The 21285-nt window shown below is 41.6% G+C and overlaps 2 protein-coding genes and 1 pseudogene across 4 annotated transcripts; all 3 read right to left on the minus strand.

The window, feature by feature from the left end:
- Positions 1–1270: 1270 nt before the first annotated feature.
- Positions 1271–4211, minus strand: LOC119888380 (transforming growth factor beta activator LRRC32-like). Its single transcript, XM_038698939.1, has 2 exons — positions 3976–4211; positions 1271–3819 (listed from the first exon to the last, which is right to left on the minus strand). Exons 1-2 carry the CDS (start codon positions 4063–4065, stop codon positions 1942–1944), a joined length of 1968 nt encoding a protein of 655 aa, XP_038554867.1. The 5' UTR covers positions 4066–4211; the 3' UTR covers positions 1271–1941.
- Positions 4212–4334: 123 nt separating this feature from the next.
- Positions 4335–8170, minus strand: LOC119888382 (annotated as a pseudogene).
- A 258-nt stretch (positions 8171–8428) lies between these two features.
- eda (ectodysplasin A) lies at positions 8429–20270 on the minus strand. 3 transcript variants are annotated; one of them, XM_038698943.1, is made up of 8 exons: positions 19813–20270; positions 13464–13557; positions 11581–11619; positions 11098–11268; positions 10717–10751; positions 10548–10599; positions 9826–9956; positions 8429–9525 (listed from the first exon to the last, which is right to left on the minus strand). In XM_038698943.1, the coding sequence occupies exons 1-8, from the start codon at positions 20134–20136 to the stop codon at positions 9265–9267; spliced, it is 1107 nt and encodes a 368-aa protein (XP_038554871.1). In that variant the 5' UTR covers positions 20137–20270; the 3' UTR covers positions 8429–9264. The 3 variants fall into 3 exon arrangements, with proteins under 3 accessions (XP_038554871.1, XP_038554872.1, XP_038554870.1); XM_038698944.1 differs by having other exon boundaries at positions 9832–9956; positions 13464–13560; XM_038698942.1 differs by having other exon boundaries at positions 13464–13560.
- Positions 20271–21285: the final 1015 nt, after the last annotated feature.

Genomic DNA, 21285 nt, shown 5'->3' on the forward strand with positions numbered 1-21285 from the left:
GTGGCATGTGTCCTGAATTTGTAATTGTTTGCACCGAGGACAAAGAAGAAATTAGAAGAACTTTTTGGGAGGAGGGTCACAATGCATTTAGATTAGATTCAACTTTATTGTCATTGCACAGAGTACAAGTACTGAGACAACAAAATGCAGTTTTGCATCAGTAAGTGCAAAGTAATAAAACGTGTGTAAAGGTAATACATAGAATAAACTGTAGGGGTAGATATAAATAGGGTAAGTATGAAGTGAGTACCCAAAGATATGAAGATATTTCTAAAATCAACTGCAATGCCAGTTAGTGTGCTACAATTGAGGAACTGAATATTACTGATGTAAGACACTTGCAAGGATGGGGTTTACTTAAAATATAGTTATCCTAGATGGAGAGACTGACAGTGAGACAAGCTTTTAATACTTGCTAACAAACAAGCTGCTGCTAATCTCTAAATGCCAGCTACCATTAACCACCAAGTATAAGAATGAATACAATTTGCTACTTGCATTCCTATGGTTTTACACCCAATACTATCCACACAGTGTTCTTTTCTTTCAGTGCTCTTTGCTTGAACTTGTCAAGCTGCTACTTGATCTAGTACCTAAATCTTGTGGGTGGGGCAACAAAGACATTTCCTACAGTTATATTGCTCAAGAGCCAGATTGATCGTCACCCTGGCTCTTTTGACACTAATGCTGGCATCGCAGCCCTGGCTCTACCCAGTTGACAAAATGGTAATGGCCATTATAATTGCAAAATGGCACTTTGCATCAGTTTAAATAAGAAGGATGTGTCAATAAAATGACAAAAAGAGGATTGCTCAACAGGATATCCTCCTGCAACAGCAGTTTCTCCCTAGTATGCTCTCAGCTTCTTGCTGGGATTGTAATGAAATCTTTAGAATTAGGAACTCTTTTCACTGCAGATGCATTTTACACTACACAGCTTTTATTTATGTTTCAGCTGACAACTCACCGCATTATCTGTGGCTCAGCAGTGTGGGATCAAGTTTGTTCATGTGTTGTTAGTTTAATATCATTTTAATGATTATGTGCTACATAGAGAAGTCTGATTTTATGAAAAGTAGGAGATCCAAATTCAGTCAGATTTATTGAGTGAGAATGAACCTCATACTGAGTGATAGTAGCCCTTTAACATTTTATGACTTGGTGGAATTCAAGTTGCTCAACTGAAAACAGAAATTCACACACCTCAGTGATTGATTTAGCAGGTTTAGGAATGGGGGATACGTTTTCTAAAATGAAGACTGTCAAGATATTGTGGTTATTAAGTACAGGATGTTTATTATATACAGCATAACTGTTGCCACATATACCACTGTATTGGATAACAGTCTGTCAGAGTCAGAGCCACATAAATCATATATTACAAAACACAAACAGATAGGGACGTATATTAAAATAGACTTTGAATATACATACTGTCAAATAAGCAAGGTCTCTTACTGGCGTTGTGTTGAACTTTTACAGGAGTTCAGTCCAGATTCTGGGAATGTTGTGTAAGGTCTCACAGACGTCAGAAAACTTTGAGCCAAGGTTAAACGCTTAGTCGCAAACAAACATTTCACAATGAAGGATGGGCAAAAAAATCTTCGCCTTATTAGTGAATTTGGCGTAACCAAACAGCTTGGGAGTTGATGAAGCCAATTTCAATCACAACATTTCAGCTGCACAGGTCACAGAACGTGACGCATGTCCTACAGACTAGTAACGTGCAGGAGAGTCATAAGAGAAAGCCTGAATGGAGATGAGAACAGAATCATGTGTCAGACGATGTAGATTTTACTGCATTTGATTCATTAATTAACTATTAGTTTTTACAAAGCAGCCATTAAGCCCCACATCTGTTTATAGTAAAATGGGTCATGCAAAATGAAACTCATGGGAAGTATGCTTCAAAAAACCCCCAATGACAATAGATTTTAGATATCACACAAAAAATGATCCCTGTGTGCAACACACCTTCCTGGTGAATATGATGAGTACTGTTAATATTACACTTACAAATAAAACTATTATGATCAATTGTCCAAAGTGAATTTCCTGTGCTTTTGTATGAGACAAACAATACACTGAAGGTTTTTTCAGATAGCCTGTGATCATAATGTTTCCATCGCCTGTAACACATACAGTGTCACTGAGATCAGTAAGGTTTATTTTCAACTCCTGTAGGATTGTCAGCCACTTACTGTCACAACAGTTAAAATAATTTCCACTAATGTACATAAGATTGAGGTGTACAGATAAAGCAAGAATCAAAGAATAGTTTAAAGACACAAAATTATTATTTCTTATATCAATTTCTCTCAGAGGGGAGCAGCTCAAACTGCTGGGCATCATATCTAGATGGTTGTTCGATATGTTCAGCTGAGTTAATGCTGGCATGCAGGGTAAAGATAGATCAGAGCTGGTCATGTTTATTTCACTGACAACCAAGGACTGAAGAGTCTTTTGCACACCTTCTAATGCCCCCACTTGCATTACCATGTGTGAATTTCTTGCAAGGTTCAAGGAAATCAAAGAGGTTTTTTGAAACGTGTTTGGGTGAAGCATTTTGATGTTGTTTTCTTTAAGACTGAGGTGTTTAAGAGTCCTTAACTGCCCGAACACAACACAGGATGTGTTGAAATTCATTTCCTCTGTTGATTGAGAGCTTTGCAAATGGTCCGTAGACGCACAAGGTTGCACAGAATTGTCTCGTAGATTTAATGTTTCTATTTGTGTAAGTGCATTGAGAAAGAGCGGGGAAATATATGCAAGTCCATTGCTTTGCAGGTCAAGGTACTTTAAGGAGGGAAAGAACAGCTGCCGACGGTATCCTGATTCATTATCATTTCTAAAATTCAATGTGATGTTTTGCAGGCAGTTGTAACTGAAATTCAGAGTTTCTAAAGATGAGAGAAGGCTCAAAGTCTCCAATGGGAAAGACCTGAAGTGGTTATAGCTCAGGTCAATATGAATCAGTGGCATCAGCCTCCAGTTTGAGTGTAGGTTATTTTTTCTAACTGTTTTCTCACTTATAATCTCATTATAAAGAGCGTTGGCCTCAGACACCATTGTAGCCTCTGAATTTAAGGCACCCACCATATTATTCTGCAAATAAAGATGCTTCAAACTGTTCATTTTTGGAACAATTGGGAAATAAAGGAGTTTGTTGTGACTCAGATCAAGAATTTCAAGACTGTACAACTGGTTATCCTCACGAGTAACAAAGAACTCGACTGAATTTCTACTGAGATTCAGATATTTGACTTGATGTAATTTAAAATCACAGATATATGCAAGGTTATTTTTGGCCAAGTTTAGCATCTCCAATTGGCTTAATGGTTCAAATGTCCCCTCTTCTATTACTGATATCAGATTGTCATCAATAGTAATGGCCCTCAAACCTTTACTCTCTTTGAATAAGTTGTGTGAAAGTCTTGTTAAAGCGTTACCAGTCATCTTAAGTCGATCAAGAGAAGATTTGTTTCGAAGGTACAGTTCCACAGCATCATCCCTCAAACCGTTCATTGATACGTCCAAAGTCTTCAGCCTACTGATGGATTGGAGTGCTCTGCTGTTACTGCCAAGGTTGTTGTTCAGCGCATTTCTGGACAAATTCAACTCTTCAAGTCGAGCCAGGTTTTCAAAAGCCCCTTCGGATATGAGATCCAGCTGGTTGATGCTCAGGTCCAGCTGCTCCAAGTATGGCAAAGCAAGTGTGTGCAACTGTCTGATGAAGTTATTGGACAGGTCTAGTCTTCGAAGCCTTACATCCAAATCCAGAGGGACAGAATAGAGATTCTGGTTGTTCCAGGACTGCTCCTTGAAATGAAAGGAACATTAATCAGAATTGAAGTGACAACCAAAGTCAAACAACCTTAGCAAAACCAGTAAAAGTGCATGTTAAAAGACTAAAAAACTAAAAGCAATCATATTACACTTTTCAATTAGCATTTAAGTTATTCAAATTGAGCCTACCTTTGGCTCATAATATGTCAATCCAGTTATAAGGAGGTCATGGCTGAGTGACCAGAGTAGTAGGAGATGAGAGAACATATGTCTGACCATTCTCCTTCTGCTGCTGCTTCCGCTGCTGTGAAACTGTACCACGACTGTTATCAGAGCTCATATACACACTCACACACACCCTCTTATAGCCATGCTTCATTAAAAATAAATAAATAAATAAATGGGGGGTTGGGACAGCTGTGGGCACCAGATAGACATTGTGGATACTATATTTAGACAACATGGCTTGGCCACTGATATATTACTTTCTTTTAATAAAACTTCCAGCAACCTTTTGATTTGAATAAAAGCGGGTTTTTAAACAAATGTTTTCACATTTATGTGTTTAATGTTACAAGTTATACAGATACATACATTCAAAATTAGTTATGAACAGAAATACCAATTGAGACTTTATTGTTTTTTGTACAAAGGCAAATTATCCCATTTGTAAGAACTTTTATTTTATCTGAATATATTAAAGTATTTACAGTGTCAAGCAAGAGTACGTGTCAACCAGGAAAACACCTCCCGTGCGATACAAATTTATACCTTTGTTTGTTCCTGACAGTCAGAAAACGGAAAACCATTCTAAAATAGACGAACAGAGGAACAGATAAACAGACAGGGCGGAGGTGGAGCTGGTGCTTGATGCTAAAATTAACTGATCACCGGAGGTGGTAGAACACATAAACAATGCGATGGAACAGGCCCTGGTGGACAACCTGAAATATACACTTTAATGGTTTAAAGCTAAAAGGGTTTAAAAGCAGCAAAAACAAACAACAACAACAACAACAAAAAAACAGACATGAGATGGACAGTTCATTAAAAAAGTTCATTATGTATTTTGACAGGTCCCACCAGTTTTCCTGCTGCTGTCACTCGGTCCTTTATCAGCATGCCCTCACACAGCTCAGTGTGAGTTTCCTACATCCTGTACATGCTGTCAACATTTCACTTTAGCTGTATGACACCAAAAAAGGTATATTCTCTGTCCATAGAAATGAGGGCTTGGGGCCTGCATGGTATCACCAATTCTAGCTCATCGCCCTGGTGCAGCTGCACTATTCCTGTGACAAGAGGATAAGAAGGCATCAGAGGAGATGAGAAAAATTTAAGGAAAAACTGAAATAAAGTAATAAGACCACCATGAGCAACTTCAGTTCTACTTGGCATAGACAATTCTCTGGAGCTGTACTGTAAGGTATGAACATCTTCCTCACAAAAGATATTCCCTTGTTTAGTGTTTGAGTGAATGGGAGAGGCTGCTAAAGTTAAAGGAATAGTTTTGCCCAGAGTTGGTTAAGAAGATCGATACCACTGTTGCAAGCAGCGGGTTAGCTTAGCTTAGCACAAAGAGTGTAAACAGAGGGAGGCAGCTAGTCTGGCGCTGTCTAAAGGTAACAAACTCTACAAAACCTACCAACACCTATAAAACTCACAAAATGAACACATAATATTTATTTTGTTATGGGGGTTATGTGTCTGACTATTTCTTGGTCAGAAGCATTCTGGCAACTTCAGGGTGATGATGAGATCAAAGTCCCTTTTCCACTGGATAGTACTAGCTCACCTGGTACCTCATGCCTGGTAGGTTTTTAGGTATCACCTCCATTGAGGTTCCAAGCAAGCTGAGATGATAAACTAATCAAAAGGTGACGTGAAAACACTGCAGACTACTGATTGGTCAGAGAGAATCGTCACTATTCACTACATCATCATTGCGCGGGGTGTCCTGAACAAACTCGCCATTTTTAAATAGTTTATACTCTCTGTACTTAACTTTATTATTATTAAAGTGTGTGGCGTTGAAGATTACATGCCATTCGTGATGACGAACGGCAGGGCACCAAAAGCATAGTAGAGTAGAGGCGAGTAGAGGCAAGTTGAGCAAGTACCAGCAATGGGTAAGTCCCTACTCCAGTCCAAGAAATAGTACTGCAAGGCACATAGGTCTAATCCCACGTTTAAGCAAAGTGTCGTTTTTACACATATTAAGCAAACAAGGTATATAAGTGTAGGTAGGGAAATTAATACTTTAAACAGAGCCAGGCTAACACGTCTTTGTGCTAAGCTAAGCTAATCATCTGCTGGCTGTAGCTTTACTGTGAAGACATAAGAGTGGTATCAATCTTCCCATCTAACTGCAAGGAAGCAAATAAGACTTTCTCAAAATGTTGAACTATTTCTTTAAAGGTTCAGTGTGTAATATTTAGGAGGATCTATTGACAGAAATTCAATATAATATACATAACTATGTTTTCAGTGGTGTATAAAGACCTTACATAATGAATCGTTATGTTTTTATTACCTTAGAATGAGCCATTTCTATCTACACAGTGGGTCCCCTTATATGGACGTCGGCATGTTGCGCCGCCATGTTTACTACAGTAGCCCAAATGGACAAACGGCTCTTCAGAAGGCGTTTCATTACTACGTTGAATACGTACACAGAAGAAGAAGAAAAACAAGTAACATTAGAAGTAATAGTAGTCGACTTGTTTATTAGAAGTAAGAAAATAAGAGAGAGGACCACACTATTATTTAGCACAAGAGCTGAGAGAGCTTGTCGGCCCCCGTAGCTTCTTCCGCATGCTTGGAAAGGGAGTGGTGAGCAGTGCATTCATGTGGTGTCAGAATAATCAGAATCCTCCTTAAATCTTTATTGCAAAAAGAGAAATAAGGTGTACATGGGACATAATGAAGTATACAGAACTTTGATTCATGCAAAATCACGTATTGCATGAACATAATTTTCAAACATGTAATTTGTTATAACGGCTAGTTTGCCATACAGTGAACTAGATGTCTGCATGTTGTTTAAATGCTCTGATAATGCTAATCCAACACATCTTTGTAGTAGTGTCCATACTGATTCCACATTCCGACTTAAGAGCACATGAACACACACTGAAGTCGCAAGTCGACTTCACAACTCGATAAATTTAACCATCCGAGGAGCATGTGAATGCACTGTGAGCCGCTGGTTGCAATTTGCAACCCTCACCACTAGATGCCACTAAAACTTACACACTGAACCTTCAAGCGGCCGACAGTGGTGCCTCACTGACCTGCAGTGTAGCATGTGTTGGCAGGATATGAATCAGGCATCCCATGCAGGCAACGCAAGAGCTCAGTCGGTGTCGTGTGTGCTTCAGCGGAGCCCCAACTTCGAATAGTATGACCCATGACTAGGCTCGGGCCTTCGAACAAAACCTGTGAATTAAGCAGAGCATTAGCGGAATAGTTGGAACAAATCAGATGTAATATCAACTTAGTTATGCTTGAGTTACAGTGACACAATACTTGTCCAAACACCAAGTAATAACCATCTTCTTGGACAACAATTCTGTTTTCCTTTTGTGAAATTGCAGTTCCTTGCTGTGCAGAAACAGTCCAAGGGATCACTGTTATATTTCCTGTGGGAGAAGGCAAGATACACTTATTCATAATAATGGCATACGGTGCGATGCTGAAGCCAAAGATTTGAATTTAGTTTTACCTCTTGTGTCTGGCTGTTTGTTAGTGTTAGCTGTTAACTGTAGGAATGATGCTGAAGCTGGCAAGAGGGGAAAATAAACGTAATACTTTAATTCTATCAACTTAGCATACACAGTTTATGTTCTCACTACCAGATTAGACCGTAACAAATGGACACATTTTCAGTTCTCAGTTCCAGCCCACCTCTGCAGCGGCCCTGTTCCCGTTTTACTCTCCTAGAAGATATCTTCAGAGAACTCTGAGCTTTTTGCAAAGTTCTTGGCTCTATGTCCTAAGAGAAAACAAAGCATTAGGAGAAGATTTATTATTGTAGCGCTATCCGAATACTCACTAATGGCATAAATCTCAGTAGTACATTGTCCAAGATGACTCCATCCAGCATAATCAGTGACATACCTCCCTTGTTTTAGACATCTTGGCCATTTTCCCAGTGACTCCCTCAGAACGCGGCTGATTTAATTGTAGAATTATGTCCCCTTGGAGTTTGCGAAAATCATTTTCTAAAACACTGGCTCTGTGCACCAGGAAAAGACTAAGACAAAACATGAATGCAGTTACTGATAATAAAGCATTGTAAAGCATTGTGAGACAGACTTGATGTCCTCAAGTTACTCAAATGGGTGACGTCACACATCAGCTAACCCCGGAAACCTAAATGTTCAGTTTCAACATTAGTTTCTAAATGAGGAACTATGCTCTCTGCCTCTTAAGATGGAACTCATTTAGATAGCAGCCAAATTTGCAGTGCGTTGTGAAACTTGTAGTCAAAGTCAAAGCCACATTTTAATAAAGACAAAGGCCCCACTCAAAGAACATCATTTGTTCTTGTCAGTACTCGTGCCAGCAGAGTCCGATATGAAAGAGAAGTTTTAACCTTTTAAATCAATAACAAGCGCTGCGCAGACAAAAGACAAATGTGTTTAGACAGAAAATGAAACATTTTAATCCATCAATCAACTCCATTTACAAAAGTATATCCCATTTTATATACAATATGTACAGAGACGTATAAACAACTATCATTTTTCCACATGGATTCATTCATACGGTAACTAAACAATAGCACTGTACCAAAACATATCACTGATATTCTGCAGGGATGCTGTAGTGCAAATGTGCGCAAAATATATAGTGCTGTTGCTCTGTGAATACCTTATAACTCCAGTTTTAATGATTTTTTTGTCAGCTTTGCATAGATACCTTTATCCTTGCTTTAACATTTATATGATCTTTTAGTCATTTTTATAATCCCAGGAGCATATGGAGCTTTAAAGCCCTTGTTAAACCACACTTATAACTGTTAATATAATTAAATTAATTAAAAAGGCCAAGTATACAAACTGCAAATACAACATTTTAAATAGCTGGTGTTTTTGGAGATACAAGATTATCATTCAACAGCACTTAAACATATGTAAATATTAAGTATGTGTCAGCACAGTGTCCTTCCTTGTTATAAAGAGAGCTGTCTGTGTTGACACAAAATGGTGACTATAAATAGAAACTTTTGTTTGATGAGGACATTTGGCTCACCAGGGCTGATCTCTTTGTACAGAATCAACGTGAGGGGAAGCAGAGCAGTCTTTATTTGTCCTTTTTAATACACAGCTGTGAAAGTGACCAAAAGTCACCCAGGAGCTCCCTCAACATTAACAAGTTTCCTCTAAACAGGGGAGAGACTTGGGCTAGAGGTTGCTTGCTACTGATTGTGAGCAACCTTGCATTTCTGTCGAGGGCTGGTGTGTTGTGTAGTTATCAGTTCTGTCCAGCAGATGGAGCCTCTCCAAGTCTGACACTTCCCAGGAAGGTGGTGTGGTTGGTCATACTGAGGAGTATGTCTTCATACACTATGCGTATGGAGATCCTCTGGCCGGCGCGGAGCAGGCTCACCCCAGCCGTGTAGCAGGTGTTGAACTTGCGCTGGCCCGTCTCGATGCTGCATGTGCAGCGGAGGAGCGGGTTGGAGTCCACCATCACCTCATAGCTGGCAATGTCGGTGAAGTTGAGGTAGTACACCTAGTGGAGAGGGGAGACATAAAATTCACAGAAGACTGAGAGGGGTATTCAAAACAAGCCCGCATGATATTTAAGAGCTTATTTAAAGATGAAACAGCTGGAATATCAGAGTAGCCAACAAGGCTTTGAGTTATAGACGTAGCCACAGGGAGCGGGGAAAAGAAATACGTCTAATAATATAACTCAAACATTTATGGATAAGCAAAGCAAGCAGGTTTTTACGCTTAACTACAGAACAACTGCCAGTTCTTTTGATTTTGAACTGTAAATTATAAGAGTTACGTCAAGGACCGTACTCACTTCTACCTGACTATATATGAAGTAGAAACCATCCAACAGCACCTCTAGCTCTCCAGAGCGAGGGTGCATTTTAAACACACGGTGATGGATGAACACCATCTTCCAGTTCCTAAGGATGCCTTCAGACAGATCTAAACATGTCACAACAAACAAACAAGAGGCAAACAGTCAACATAAACAACTATCAGCAGTGTTTAACGACAACCAGAGCTCAGCACTGACAGAAAATATAAACCTGCTAATGATGCTTACAATCCTTTTAGATCTGCTAGCATGCGAGGCTTCTGCTCTTGACCCTAGTTAACACGAGCATGATGGATAATACAGCCTATAACTGTTTACTAATCCTATAAGAGCTATAGGATTACTTCAGGGTTACTTTAACTTTAGAGGAAATATTGGCAGCAACATTTAGCCCTCTAAACCATAAATCTTATGCAACTGGGTCAACTTTCCATAAGGTAAAGAAAAGAATATCTTGAAAAATGACTAAATCGGGCATGTTGAATCTCTAGTGTATACATTTTTATTTAACCAAATGCCAAACAATTCAGTGTTTACATCTATTCTGGAGTAAATATGTGGCTTAGCAGGGATACGTGTGGTATAACAGTTGCAGTACCATGTCTTTCACAAAGGACATTAACGGGGATTAAGCATGTTTATTGTTTTGTGTTGAACATAGTGGCGTAACTACAACTGAGAATAGACAGAAGACCCACCTTCTTTCACTCGGATGGTTGTCTCCTGCCCTTGCAGATGAACCACTTCAGGCTGAAAAACAAAGAGCTCTGGTGACTAAACTGGACACGCATTAAAACAAGAGAACAGCTGTTTCACCAGAGATTCTGTGTGGGAGAAAATTCAATTTCAAGGGGCGACACACTCTACCTGGAATTCCTTTGTTTTCGTCTTATCTGGAGCCCCTGCAACAATAAGAGAGAGACATGATAAAATTCTGGGCTTCAACACTGCTGAAGAGCTGAAGAGATGCTGATTAAAACAAAACAAACACTGACATAGTTTAAAGATAGATCACTGCTATCCCACACTATGCTTGACATCCTGCATCCGAAACTCTCACTGTGAAGGCCATGAGTTCATCGATTTTGACAGCTTGAGCCCCCTTCTAGTGTGGGAACGTGTCTACATGTGGGAAAATACTCTAATCTAAGAACAAATCTCTCAACTCGCGGGTGTTTTCCAGATCTCTGGCTTGAGTTTTGGCTATCTCAGTGTGTTATCGGGTCATGTCAATTTTAAGTTTTATACCTGCTGGACCTTGGGTGCCCGGAGGTCCCTGCGGCCCGGGGGGTCCAGGGGGTCCTGCAGGCCCCACAGCGTTGCTTCCCGGAATGCCGGGGATTCCAGGGATGCCCGGTGGCCCCTGTGGGCCTGGGGGACCAGGGGGACCAGGGGGGCCCGGCACAGACCTTTTTTTCCCTGTGAAGAGAGAAAGCAAAATGGTTGGCAAACCAAAAAACTGAGCAGGTTAATCTTTTGATGTCAATCTTATTTATATTGTCTAAAATCACAGATTTGCTTGCAAGGGCTTTACAGTCTGTACTGCATCTGTACAGGCTGTAAATTCTGATATGAAGAAAGAGAGGAGGCAGGAGTAATGTCCCCGACCAACAGAATCAATTTTGAAAGTTTGTCACTTTAAGCCAACACGGTTACAAGATTTTGGACGCCATGTGAAGGATAGCAATCTAATCAATGAACAAGATGACTTTATGCTGATTTATGTCCTACCTTTTTTCTTCTCTTTCCTTCTTTCCTTTCCAGTTGACTCTGTAAGAAACAAAAACAGTGTGATTGAGCTTGAAATTGTCTCCTGAACAATTATCATCTCCAATAACGTCTCGCGTATCCAGCTCATTCCGTGTAGGTATCCTAAACGGGCTAAAATAACAGATTCAGATGTTCGGCCCTGAACGCTGGAGTGGAGGTATGTCAGTCTGTGGTATCTTCTAGTGTAGTAATTTGTAAGTGTGGTTTCACCTCCTCTGTATGAACAAGTGCCTTAAGCATTCACAGGCAGTGGAACTGGAGAAGATCATTAGAGAGATACTTTATCCTGCCAAAATCCTTTTCTTTGAATTAAGCCCAGATGGAGAATGCAGATGAAAGTGTGTGTACGTGTGTGTATGTGTGTGTGTGTGGCTCCCCTTTACAACCATGTGTATGTATGTGCGTGCATGGATGTTGGTGGGGCATCTATGTCAGTGCTTGAAAGACAAAATGCACTTTGTGTGCATCTGCGCGCATGTGTGTGTGTGTGTGTGTGTGTGTGCGCGTGCGCTCTGTGTGCAGCTGAAGAATCCTTTTCAAAAAGCCGTCTCGCTGCTTTTGTGTTTACCATGTCATTACAACTACAAAGGCCATTTAACCTTAAAACCTCACAGTTTGAGTCCCCGTCAAACATATGGCCAGTGTTTCTCCTCTGGCTAAATGACTGGATGCATCTGCATAGATTTCTCTTAACGAGCAGCCCTATCTGGAATCTGGTGCCCGTTAGGAGTGCCCAGAACGCACACACGTGCAAACACAGGACACACACACACACAAACACACACATCTAAGGCTGAGATTACAAAAGCCTTTGTCTGTGAGAGGAGAGCAGAGGAGAGACCTGGGAATGATTAGTGTTTAGAGGCTCGGGACTTTACTGATTTATGTAGAAAGTCTCAAAGGTGAGTTTTTTCTTCTAATTTAAACACAATCACTAAACTTCCCCCCAAGTATTCAGTGTCACGCCACAGACATTGGAATGCCTTGTGATCATGCTGCACTTGTTGCTCTCAGACATGAAAGGCTTTGCTTTTTTATTTGCATAGCTCACATTCTAAACAAAAACTACAAAAGCAAATTCAGACATATCTGCCATGTGGTTTTGTGTGGAGCTATCGATTACGATAAATCAATCCGCTGGAATTAATAAAAGTTCAAATTCTCACATGATAACCTCTTTCAGAAATGGCCACCTACTTCCTTAAAATGAGGGCATTCTTTTTTTGTTTTATATTCTGACGGTTCAGACCTGGCCGATAACACGGTTGGATTTCAAAGTCTAGAGCTGCTTAGTTGACGGATACAAAAGATATTTTGGGGACGTGATATTATTTCGAGACAGGGGAAATCAACGCAGGCTTCGCTGTCTGTTTCATATTGGTGAAACCCTCCCAAACTCCTTGTTGTCCTTGTTTGCTATCCAAGTAATAATCAATCCCATTCCGTTTAATCTTTTGCTCTATAAACTCTGCAACATTATGTGGTGGAGCTGCTTTGTTAAGTAAGCAGAAAGCAGTAAAAAATCAATTCCACAAAAAGTGAGAAACCATTAACAAACTGTTTTGAAAATTTAAGAGCCTTAAGCCCACCAAAAGCCTGTTATTTACACTGTACAGAATCCCCTCCAAGCAAACAAGAGTTACACAAACCATTGCTGAACAGTCAACCAGGCTGTTGCCAAGTACATATCCAGAAAATAGACTGATGCAGGTGCACCACAGAGCAATGGTTTGTTGGGTTTTTTGTTATGAAATGTACTGGATTTGGCACAACTTCTGTGTCGAGGTGTAAGGACAAAAGACAAAAGCAGTCGTGTGTGTGATGATAAATCCAAAACAACATGCCTGTTTCTGGCTGCCTGCTGGGACTCCTTTTCGCTCGCTGAGTTATGCCCCTGTTATCCTCTGTGGCGTGGAACTCGCTATTTCTGTGCAGTAACTTCTGGTGGAAAACAAAAGAACATATTAATGAGCATGGAGGATTTATATAGAAGAAAATTCATAGAGGGCCACTGCTTTATACACTTTCCTGGTATGAACACCAGCCAGGACCACCTTGTGTTAATTCCGTGAAGCAGACAAAAGGAATGACTGATAAAGCTTTAGAGAGCGAAACCCATGTTACAAGTGGCCTTTCTATTCTTGGGGTATAATGTTTGCACAGAGACAACTTGGGGCATTTGAAAAGATGTGAGAAACTGTCAGCCAGCTCATTCACTTGTGGCCAAGTCATTGTCTGTCCCAACGGGGCGGTAACCTATCCTGTAACCCAAGTCACTTTTGTCTGTGTTTCTGCCGTTTGAGACAGTCACCTGGACACGACTGCTCTAAGATTCACCTTTTTATACAAAAGGAGGACATGAATTGTGGTTAATCTGAGAGCAATACCCATTCATATGGCACCTGGTCCCAGCCCTATTCAGAGGTAGCATGAATAAGCTAAAAAAAATTGGAGTCAAAGAGAAGGATCTGATGTAGCTGGTCTGAGCTCATCCCTTAAAACAGGAAAAGCTATGCTACAGTGGTGGGGTGTTCCCCTGGGCGAGTGAGTGGTGGGGCAAACCGCATGCCTGTGCTCTTATGTGACTGGTTCTGGTCAGCCTACATTCACATGAACTCTGTAGAACGCGCTGACCTGACTGTAACACACTCAAGACGTGACCGGCACTGACAACAGAAAATAAACGTTTTGTGCTAGGGATACAGAGTTTAAGAACACCGATTGTTCAAAGTCGCCGTCGGTTAGAACAGCCAGTTTGTGATCACACATTTGGAGGATTCCCAGAATCCAAAAGACAAAGAAACTCGGCACTGGAAACTCAACAAGACCACCCAATGGCTTATTTTTCGCCGAGCCTCGCAATATACGAGAACACTTTCGGTCACACTTTGGAGTGTCAGCATAAATAATGGTAAGAGTGCAAGATAAAGGCTCTCCCTGACTGAGGACAGACCAGACAACTTGTATTTGTGCTGGACATCTGCTTGGAGTTTGGATAACTGATATCTCCAAACCAGTGACACGTGCAGCACCTTAGCATGGATCAAAAGATAATAAATAATGATGTATCATTAATTCTTACTGCTGGGAAGGAATCAGACAAGATTACTGACAGACACTTTGACCTCTCTTTTTCCCATGGGTATATGATAAGATGACATATTCCGTGTTTCCATCTGTGACACTCAAGTAAACACAGTTGTTAAACCCCGACGCCGAGAAATCTCCTTCTCCTGAAAGCAGCGTGAACTCCCAGTGCCTCTTTGTGTGGTTTTCAAGCAGAGCCACTGAAAGACCATAAGAAGACAGACAAGAAAAGTTATGTTTCCAGTTTTTTTCTATACCTTGTCTCAGATGTGGAACCCCCCCCCCGCCCCCCCGTGATGAGGGATGAGCTGTATCATGTCAAACACCCCCCACTGGCTGTGTTGGGCAAGCTCAAAGTAGTTAAAGTCTACATCCCTGACCAGCTGCCAGCCATGTCTGACCTTATAAGCACGGGAATTCCAGCCTGATGGAGGGAGTATGTGTTGGAATGGTTTACCGACACACAGACCTCCAGATGTTCCCGCGAGCAGCGACGTTTGCTGTTCATTTGGTGCGCAGGTGTCTCCACATCTCCTCTCCAGCTGTTGGCATGTAAGGAGCTTTTACCCTCAAAAAGGATTCTGGGTGTATGTTCAGGCATATGGCATTACACTTTCGTCTGTTCTGACAGCCAAACATGATTCAACAGCCAATTTCTGGCCCGAGATTAAGCTCCAGCAGAATGACAAAAAACAAACAAGCAATCTGCTAGGCTACTACCAAACTGGTGCGGCTGGTGTTGTAGATGAAGGCAACAAAGTGATTAATAAAAATCAAAAAATAAAAAGTTACTCGATTATACGACTGAGAAATGGTTCTGTGCCCTTGTTTGCTTCATTTCACTTCATTACAACATTTACAGCCTTCATACCCTTCAAAGGCACGCAGAGTTACAGTAAATCAGGATGACAACGTGTTGGTATGTATGGCAAGTGCCAACTATTGAGTAAACCATTCTTTTTCAGCACAAGGGAAAAATGCTATTAATTAGAGGGCTTTCAAATCTTCAAAGCGTGGGGGATGCTGTTGCGCGCAGAGGACGCGATTCCCTGTTGCTCGGTGAGGATATGACTAAAATTCAGTAACCCCAGGGATGTGTAATTTTGTGATCACAAGACGTCTTTTTACCTTATTAACACTTACTAATACAACAGCATGTATTTAAAACTATTTCTATACTTATACTACTGAAATTCCCTGACATTCAGAGCTTCAATAACTGTTTATGAAAATAAAAGTGCTACAGTTTGAGTGTTTTCTGACCAATACTGTAGCTCACGTTTATCCACAAATACAGACATGCTGGTTGCAGTAACGCCTCTGAATCTTGGACAAGAAGTGAAAATGGGTCGCTAAATTGTGGTTGAGAATGTGAGGTTACAAAGTTGAGGAGTTGAAACACGGGGCTGTTGGCTGTGGTTGCCAGATGCAGACTGGGTGCCCATCGCTGCTGTATAGGTGTTACTAACTTTAATGGCATGCATGCTGCTGAGAGCTGAAGGCTCATACTACTCCTGTGATTCACACTCCTGGATAGAACAATAACAGCATGTTTTCTTCTTAAATGTCATACAAAAAGGAGTGTCCTTACCTCAGCCAGTATCAGACACTGCTCTCTGGAAGGCCATGTGTTTTGAACCATAACTTGGGTAATTTAATAACAGCGTCCACAGACTGTCATCTAAAAAAGCTGGAGCTTAACCTAAGGGAAATGTTGCCTGTCAGCAGCCAATCAGAGTTCAGATTGTTGCAACACTGCTGGCAAAGTGACTTCTAGCTGAATGCTGTGAATGCCTTGAGAATTTATTATTTTGGTAGATGTTTGTGACTCTGGGCTTAATCTTTACTGGGTGTCTACGCTATCCGTCTGTCAAGACAATTCAGTCTTAAATGGAAAAGTTTGCAGCCTCACATCTCTGATGTTTCTACCTCCTCTGCCTTGTGATTTTATGACACTTGTGTCCATACTGATTAAATCCTGATATGGAGGCTCACTCTATCTGTACATATGATACCGCTGTTTTAACTAATCGTGCACTGGTCGCAATTAAAGTAGATGAGGGTGACAGCCCACCCCGGCGCCCCAGAGCTTGTATGCTGCTAAGGACTTTGTATCCCATCACACTGACTTTTTTAATAGCCGTTAACTAGACTCCAGATGTTTCAGCATCTGTTCTCTGTGAGACTTTGAAGGCATACATCAGAGGAGAAAATTATTTCATATAATGGTTATAAGAAAAATGTTAGGCTCAAAAATAAAACGCTATCTGACCTAGCACAATTAAATACTCCATGGGTTGGCTTTTATTACGTTTCACTCACTGAGGGCAGGTGAATGGGGGTCAGGCTAACTGTGAGTGTCACTTGTTCTTATTTAGTAATGTCCTGCATTACACTCTTCAGGCCTAAAAGCTACATACACACACCCAGGAGGGGCTTTTTACTGTTGGGAACTGCACAGATCTGCTGGACAGCTGGCATTTACTGCCTTGCTCAAGGGCATACCAACTGTGACTGCTGAGGGGAAGGCTGTTTGTTCACTTCCCAGGCCCAGATCATAAATGACCAGATCATCGGCTCTCATTAAAAAGCATATAGGTGAATCTGAAAAAAGTGTGAGATGTTAAGTAGTATGTAATTTTTGTAAGTGCATGCCAAAAGTGAGTTCTTTTCTCCAACAAAGATGTTTCTACTCCTCCTTATGCTTTTATTGGATATTTTTCATTTTAAAGTCAGTATAATTGTTGGGGGAAATCTGATGATCTATAAACCTTTCATGCCAGTTTAGACTGCAAAAAACAAATTGTTTCTATATCTGTACATTCATCTGAGGAAGCAGATAAAATAACACTTTTATAGAACATCCTGACATATATAGATAGGCTCAAATTTGGTTATTGGTCTTACATGTTCAGTTTTATAGCCTTATTTTCTGTCTTTGCCTTACATCACCCCACAACCCAAGTACGAAGTGGTCCCACCTCTGTTCACACAGAGATTGTGAGAACTGATCAAAGACTTGTAGTAATTCAGCTTATATAGCCCTGATCCTTATCTGGGAGTAATAGCCACAGTCACTTTCTTCAGATCAGGTGTGTTCTGTCAATTTTCAGTACACTTGAGGGTTTTTGTTGCTCAGTGAAAGACAAGTGGTGGCTGAAGTAGGACACGACAATGATGGGATAAAAAAATGCATTCAAACTGGATGCAATATTAGATTAAAGCAAAATTTGCTGCCAGAATAAACACCGGATGAGGTTCTCTCTTCGTAATCAAACTTAAGCATTAAAACACTTACAACTTGCCGCTATGGAGCGAATTACGCCAAAAAAAGAAATGTCTGGATTTCCATTGGGTGCACTGTTTACCAAAGTGGATTTTTGTCCGATGCTCACCAGCTCAGTTGAAAACCATCTGACACACACTAAATTTAGTGTGCAAGAGAGAAAAGCCACATCGCTGATCTTTTCCAAAATAAATCTCAACCACAACACGGACTAAGTCCATCTGAACAGAGATTACATCTCAATACACTGGTGCTATGATGACAAAGCCTATACACTTTGTGTCCGTTCTGTCAGATGTATGTCTATGTGGTATGTATGTTTGTTCCTGGACCCGATTACTTTTCCCTTCCTTTGTTTTCTAGGAACACTTCATGTTCTGCCGCACTTGTCTGTATACCTGCACATCCCATCGCATTTCACTGATGCTGCAGAAGAGCCTTTGATGAAGACTTGTGTGAAAATTCCAATAAACACTTTTTTTCTCTACAAAAAGAGACTCTTCAAAGGAAATGCCTGAAAAGCTAACAAGTGCGGCCGCTGCGTCCAAATGCCACATGCTCCTGTTTCTCCAACTATGTAAACTGTGGGATCTGTAATCAGAGTTGTTTAATGCAGACATCTGGCAAGGACAGCATCACAGCGCTGTTAAATATTTACAGCTGGGCCACAGTCTTTCACCTCATGAAGCGTCACCATCTGGGTTGAATACCAGGCCCATCTAGCTCGGCTTTAACCAGGGAACCCAAACTAAAATAAGCTTAGCAAAGGAAACACTGAGGGCTAAATGAATAGGCTGAGCTTCCCACTAGTGAAAGGAAAATGTTATATGGCAAACACAAACACCAGAAATAATCTTTCCTACAGAGGAATAAATGGCTACATCCTAAATAACTTGAATTAGTCCGGCCAATGCCCCACACAGAGGATCATTTTCTCTGCAAAAAGGTTTCACAACTGGTGACATATGAGCTAATTGACAAAGCAATGCAAAGTTGAGACCTACACTTGGTCCCTTTGTACTTATGAAATTAGTGTGTGTGTGTGTGTGTGTGTGGTAGCGGTGGAGGGGGCGGCTGTTGCCAAAGCCACAGACAACACAATGAACATTCAATCAGGCTGCTGCCAGAAAAGAAAACACATGTGAGACGCGGCTGGCTTGGCTCCAAGTACCAACTGCCCCATCTCAGTCCCGATTAATTTACATCAGCCCTTGGGCTTTGCACCTGCTGGTGATCTAGTTCATTTTCCGTCCACCTGCTCCAGCATACTGACTGACCAGTCTCTGGGAATCCAGCTGGGCAGGCTGCCTACGTTTTGAGCATCAACCTTTGTCTGTTTGGGGGGGGGGCTCTGGAAACAAGACAGATTGGGTTAAATGTGGTTTGGTGAAGAATAAATAAAAAGCCATACCGCACCATACCTCTCTAACTTCCCTGATCTGCTTGTGTTTACCTGAACAGGAGACTTTGGCCAGGTGACAGACTTCACAAGCTTAATACCTTTTGTGCATCTTTGTCCAAGACGCTGAATCACGCACACGGGAGCGCTGATTCAAAACATATTTGTCTGGAAACTGAGCTGGCAAAACTTCGTGACAGGCTACTGTAGAATAAGTTGCCCAGAAACATGCCTTAACAGAGCACAGACACAAAACCTGACACCGCTGATACGGGAACAAGAGGACTGAACGGAGGTGAAAGAACACGAACAGCCTCCGTGTGAGGAATGAAAACAATGTCGCCTTGAATGAGCTGCTGCGGCTGTTCATGTAAGCTTATTCAGAGTTTTTGTCTATTTTTAAAAATACATATGTTTTTACCTCATGACCCTCTCCTCCGCGGGAGCTGCCGGAGTCCAGTCGCGTGTGGCCGGGCGAGAGCACCTCCGCCGGGTCAGCCAGGTCACTCCCCGCAAGTGTCAACATGGTGTCGCGCTTCTGGAGGATTATTTCCCTTTTGACTTCGGACCGCAGATCCAAATAGCAGACGAGGGTGACAGCGTGCAGGCACAGCGACAGCAGGAATAATCCCAGGAAGACAACGCTGCCGCTCCGACTCCTGCACTTCTTGTTGCACGTGCAGGGAGCTGCTCTGGGCATCACTTTGTCCGGGAAATCCTCCGCGGATGAACCATCGCATGCCATTATCGGACAAGAGCGCGAGCCAGATGCTCTTTTATCTCGGCATAATCAGCTCGTTTGTCTCGCGCGAGCCGCGGCTATTCATTTACGTGGAGACTCATAGGTGCAGCAGCGGCAGGTCGGTCCGAACTTCTTCGAGTAGCTGTAGTAACAATGGAGACCCGCCCACCTCTTCTGTGATTGGTCAATGACAATTACGAAGGGGTGGGGGGGGGGGCTGGATGCGCCAGGTGCAGCAGATGAGCGACACCTAACGGACAAACCGGGTAGCTGCAGTGCCTGTGTGTTTACGATAATGAGGTGATGTGAGAATATTCCACTCTTTCTGTCTGTTTGTTGTTCACAGTGTGGTGTGATTATTACTCAGCACTTTGAGGAAGGAAAACACATTTCGTGACCTTTCTCACTGATTTATTTTCTGGTCTGTGAATGTGTGGGGCGGGGACGGGTTGGTCACTGATGTAATGTATATTGTTTATGCATGTGTTTTATGTGTTTCAGGCTTTGGACATGCTATTTTTCATTGGTGTACTTTGTTTGGCACTTTGTTTTGTTATGTGGGTGGCACATGGGTGGTGGTGCATGGAGTGGTGGTCCTGTGTGAAGATTTAACTCAAACCCCCTGGTAAATATTGCCCGGTGTTGTTATTGAAAAAGAACAAGCGGTTGATGATTTCATCCCATCATCAAAGCGTGGAAAAGTATTGCAAATGATATTCTTAAACAGACTACACATTACACAATTATATTTAATTACATCTGGACCCTGTCAGGCTGAACGGTATGATAGCAGGCCTGGGTCAATGATTTAATGTCAAAGTGAGGTCAGCACCGCTCTGTGTACAACACCATCAGATACTCTAAACACGTGTCACTCAGCTGGACTTGGCGAAAAACTTTGACATTTCTGTTACCAAAAAGCCAGCTGAGGTCAATGCTTAAACAAGATTGAATGTGGCACTGCCGTTTCTACATGATCAACATCCAAGGCAGACCTTAGTTTTGTTCTTTTCAGATGTAGACACTTTGATCTCCGAAGCAAGGGAACCAGAGGTAGCCTGTGGATCAGTCCGTCCTTGAGCCTTGAGATGATGAAACCACTGCACTGAGAGGGGCTGAAAACTTGATGGATCACCAGCTTAGATTAGTTTT

The sequence above is a fragment of the Micropterus salmoides genome, unplaced genomic scaffold (genome assembly GCF_014851395.1).
Source record: "Micropterus salmoides isolate LMB-PRFRI ecotype aquatic unplaced genomic scaffold, ASM1485139v1 Ms_hic_scaffold_5, whole genome shotgun sequence".
In the NCBI taxonomy this organism is placed as follows: domain Eukaryota; kingdom Metazoa; phylum Chordata; class Actinopteri; order Centrarchiformes; family Centrarchidae; genus Micropterus; species Micropterus salmoides.

What these genes read in the sequence shown, in the direction of transcription:
- LOC119888380 (XM_038698939.1), bottom strand. Translation starts at nt 4,065, where the DNA reads ATGGTCAGACATATGTTCTCTCATCTCCTACTACTCTGGTCACTCAGC. An exon ending in TGACATATTATGAGCCAAAG is followed by an intron (nt 3,820 to 3,975) that starts GTAGGCTCAATT and finishes TTTCATTTCAAG; the next exon opens with GAGCAGTCCTGGAACAACCA.
- eda (XM_038698942.1), bottom strand. Translation starts at nt 20,136, where the DNA reads ATGGCATGCGATGGTTCATCCGCGGAGGATTTCCCGGACAAAGTGATG. An exon ending in AACCATCCGAGTGAAAGAAG is followed by an intron (nt 9,957 to 10,547) that starts GTGGGTCTTCTG and finishes TGACATGTTTAG; the next exon opens with ATCTGTCTGAAGGCATCCTT. An exon ending in TCATATATAGTCAGGTAGAA is followed by an intron (nt 9,526 to 9,825) that starts GTGAGTACGGTC and finishes CCTCTCCACTAG; the next exon opens with GTGTACTACCTCAACTTCAC.